Source organism: Egretta garzetta, unplaced genomic scaffold, assembly GCF_000687185.1.
Source record: "Egretta garzetta isolate BGI_Z169 unplaced genomic scaffold, ASM68718v1 scaffold121, whole genome shotgun sequence".
Lineage (NCBI taxonomy): Eukaryota > Metazoa > Chordata > Aves > Pelecaniformes > Ardeidae > Egretta > Egretta garzetta.
In genome coordinates, this window is record NW_009258479.1 from 98,327 (window position 1) to 102,617 (window position 4,291).

The 4,291-nt window shown below is 57.4% G+C and overlaps 1 protein-coding gene across 1 annotated transcript in view; it reads left to right on the plus strand.

Annotated features, from left to right (window-relative positions):
* Positions 1-4,291, plus strand: part of CLTB (clathrin light chain B) — a 7,418-nt gene that overhangs the window by 1,567 nt on the left and 1,560 nt on the right. The window contains exons 3-5 of the mRNA XM_035899375.1: positions 2,496-2,576; positions 3,885-4,168; positions 4,249-4,261. Coding sequence (XP_035755268.1) covers positions 2,496-2,576; positions 3,885-4,168; positions 4,249-4,261 — 378 coding nt within the window. The remainder of the gene's footprint in view (positions 1-2,495; positions 2,577-3,884; positions 4,169-4,248; positions 4,262-4,291) is intronic.

Below are 4,291 nucleotides of genomic sequence, written 5' to 3' on the forward strand. Positions count from 1 at the left end.
AGAAGGCCTGTGGCCCCTCTTGCCCCGAGGGCAGGGAGGGGTTCCCTTCAGGCGGACTGAGGCTCCCCGTGGGATGCGCTGCACCCCCGGTGGGTGGGCGATGGGTTTCCCCAGTGGACCAGGCCTACATCCCAGCAAGGACTATCTCGGGCCTGTGCTTGGTCCCAGAAGGCTTGATATTGGGGTTCCCTCTCGAGCCTCAGGATGTGGGGTGGATCCTGAGCTGGGCCTTGCCAGCTGTGGGGCGATTCCTCCCCTGTGTGCTCAGGCTGGGTTCACTGGGTTGGCTGGACCCCCGTCTCCACGTCTCAGTGCCCCCAGCTAAGGCAGTGTGAGAGGCGTTCAGGCGGAGCTGAGGAGCAGTGACAGCCCTGTCACTATCCCCACAGACAGGAGAGCCCTTTGGGGTCCAGAATGGAAGGCGTTTCCATTGGGGACATCGTGGTCCCAGACCCTGCAGGTAGAAGGCACTAATCCTGTTCTCTTGCCACCAGTCTGCAGGGGCTTTGGTAGGTAGCAGGGTTGCAGGGACTCAGGGTCTGCTCTCCGTGTGGACATAGGGATGCTGCTGCCACAGTACTCTGACTCCTTCCTATAACCTGGGCCCACAGGGCCTCCATGTACTGGCTGTGGAGCAGTGGTTTCACCTGCCTGCACACAGGGCTGTGGAGGCAGACCTGGGCACTGCGAGGTGTTGACAGCCATGGCGATAAATGCAGTCAGACAGGCTGGAGCTGGGTGTAGTTGGAGCTGCACTGTGGGGGCGATCACTCTGAGGACGGAGCTTGCCTGAGCTGCACTGTGGCTGTGCGGCTCAGCTGGCCAGTAGAAGCCCCGTGGTCAGAGCTGTGGCAGCTCAGAGCCTGGAGTCTGCCTCCTTCAAAGCTTCTCTGCCTAGCAGCAGAGAGCCCTGTACAGGGCTGGCCTCGTGGCCCTGGTGTGCAGCTTGGTGTTCTCTGGGGCTGGGGGAAAGATGGAGCTGTACCCCAGCTGTGGGTGTTAGTGGTGCCTCACCAAGGCACTTAAGCCCCAACCTTAAAGCTCATCACAGGGACATGCCCCCAGGCGGGCTCTCAAGGACCTTGGCATGCACGCCTGCTCTCTTCTCCTGGTGGAGCACACTGCAGTGTTTCTCTTGGGCTCTGTCCCTGGCAGGGTTGCCTTCCTGTCGCAGCCCTGCACTCTGGGCACTCGGCCGACAGCTTCTGGGTCAGTTGTCTGTGTCCATCGGCAGCCTCTGCCTGGCCGCTTGCACGTTGGGATTGGTCAGGTTGTCTTTAGAGAACCTGCCTGTGTCCAGTCCCGTGCCTGGAACAGTTTCCCTAATCTTCAGATAAGATAAAACTCCAGAGAAAACACCATAAAGACATAACTGTCCCGAGAGGCTTGTCTGGGAGAGAGAAAAGGGCTGGCTGAATCCCACCAGGGACAGGAGGCTGTGGGGCCTGGCCCACATATGTGGGGCTTTTGTGGATGTGTGTGCTGAGGTGGAAATCATAGAATCATAGAACCGTTTAGGATGGAAAAGACCTTTAGGATCATCAAGTCCAACTGTTAACCTAGCACTGCCAAGTCCACTACTAAACCATGTCCCTAAGCACCACATCTACACATCTTTTAAATACCTCCAGGAATGGGGACTCAACCACTTCCCTGGGCAGCCCATTCCAGTACTTGACAACCCTTTTGGTGAAGAAATTTTTCCTAATATCCAATCTAAACCTCCCATAGCGCAACTTGAGGATGTTTCCTCTTGTCCTATCACTTGCTACTTGGGACAAGAGACCAACCCCCACCTCACTACACCCTCCTTTCAGGCAGTTGTAGAGGGTGATAAAGTCTCCCCTCAGCCTCCTTTTCTCCAGGCTAAACAACCCCAGTTCCCTCAGCCACTCCTCATCAGACCAGCGCGTTGCCCTTCTCTGGACACGCTCCAGCACCTCTATGTCCTTCTTGAACTGAGGGGCCCGAAACTGAACACAGTATTCAAGGTGCAGCCTCAACAGTGCCGAGTACAGAGGGATGATCACTTCCCTCATCTTGCTGGCCACACTGTTTCTCATACAAGCCAGGATGCTATTGGCCCTCCTGGCCACCTGGGCACACTGTTGGCCGATACTCATCCAGCCATCGACCAACAACCCCAGATCCTTTTCTGCTGGGCAGCTTTCCAGCCCCTCTTCCCCAGGCCTGTAGGATTGCACGGGGTTGTTGTGACCCAAATGCAGGAACCAGCACTGAGCTTTGTTGAACCTTGTGCAGTTGGCCTCAGGCCATCGATCCAGCCTGTCCAGATCCCTCTATAGAGCCTTCCTACCCTCAAAGCAGTTCAACACTCCCATCCAACTTGGTGTCATCTGCAAACTTACTGAGGGTGCACTCAATCCCCTTGTCCAGATCATTGATAAAGATACAGCACAGTCGAGCTTCCGGGAAATTATTTGCTTTGGTTTCATGAACACCAGCCCCTCTGGGATCATCTGCAGTTGCCATAGTTGTGTTTGTCTTTATCTCTTCCTTTTTCTCTAGCTGGTTTCCAGAATGGAGGAGCCACAGTCAATGGAGATGTCTTTCAGGTGAGAGCTCAGCCCCTTGCTCTGGCCCAGTGGTGCTAAGGAGGATTGGGTGGGTATGGGGCCAGCACTCCACTGCTCTGCCCCCAGGGTTGACTGGACTTTGCTATCCAGCCCCAGAAAAACTGGTGCTCCCAGGAAGGTCTGGGTCTTGGGGAGTCCTGGCTACTCCATTCTCAATCCTTTTGGAAGAGAAGGTTGGTGCCGCCTGCCATGACCTGCCCCAAATATGTCTGCAGGTGGCCTGTGCCCTGAAGGAGTGCCTGGGGCCTAAAAGCAGACGACAAATCCTCCATTCCCCACAGAAGCCCTCTCTCTCTGGCCTGGGTAGCTGCTGGAGGCCTCTGGGGCAGCCGGGAACATCTCTTGGCAGAGTCCAGAGCCAGGACAGGGCTGCCATGGGACACGCCTTGCTGTGGCCTTGCTGCCAAGTCCTGGCAGCACGTCCCGTTAAACCCACATGCCCCATGGCCAAGGGTGTTTTGTGAGGGCCACCTGCCTGCATCTCGGCTCCCTCTGGGAGCCCGAAGCCCAGCTGTACTGGCTACAGGAGAAGCTGCGCCAGCATCTGATAAGCCCTTCACCCACTCCGTGCCCAGTAGTGTGGCACGTGCGTTGCCCGTGCCTAGTTTATGAGATGATAATCACATTAGCGATGGAACAGACTTAATTAGATTTGGGATCTTGGAGAAGAGCCGTAATCTCATTAGGGAGCTCAGTGTCAGGCTGGGTGTCCTGGCCAGCGGAAGGTGTTAGGAGAGGTGCTGAGCCATTGTGGTGCTGGGCCTGGTGGGAGCCATTGCAGGCAGCTCGGCTCGGAGGAGGGAGGGAGGCTGTTGCCTGTGGGCTGGTGTCCAGGCAGAGTGCTGTACCTCCCTCCCTTGGGCTCTGGCTCTTGCCGGGGCTCTCTTCATCTGTTGTGGCTGAGCCTGTAATGGTGCTCAGTCCTGGGGCTGCCTCAGCCTAAATCAGGGCTGGGAAAGCACAGTGCTGGTGGGGAACATGTCACAAAGCTGGTGGCTGACCTCTGGTGTGGGTGGCCCAGAGGACATCAGAGTTGTGTTGGCAGTGAGCAGCAAGTCAAGGAGAGGAATGCTGTCTTTCTAGGTGGCAGGGAGCTGGGACAACAGTTTGAGCAGCACTTTGGCGACACTGTCCCAGATGTCCCAGGCTGTCACCCTCCCTACCTCCTGTCTTGGCTTGCCTGAGTGCTGGGAGCATGGAGTCCTGCCCTGCTGCCAGCCCTTCGAGGTGACAGGGCTGGGCTGTGGGAGGAGCTGGTACTGATGATGAGGGGCTTGTGTCCTGCAGGAGTCCAATGGCCCCACGGATGCCTATGCAGCCATAGCCAAGGCTGACCGTCTGACCCAGGAACCTGAGAGCATCCGCAAGTGGAGGGAGGAGCAGAAGAAGCGCCTGGAGGAGCTGGGTGAGACCCACAGCTGTGTGTGGCCATGCTCATGGCACCTTGTGATGTGGCAGTTGGGGCCCTGGGCCCTTGGGGTCCCTCATCTGGCAGTGACCCTTCTTCATCCCAGAGAGGTGTCTCATGCCCTATGCCCCTGTGGGGCAGTGACACTTTTCAGACAGTACTAGTGGGGATTGGGGACAGGGCTGGGGGGCTGCAGCTGTCCTGCCTGCCGAGGGGCTGCTCAGTGGACCCAGCAGGTGCCAGTCTGGCTGATGGGGTCTGTCTCACCCTGCCCTTAGATGCAGCA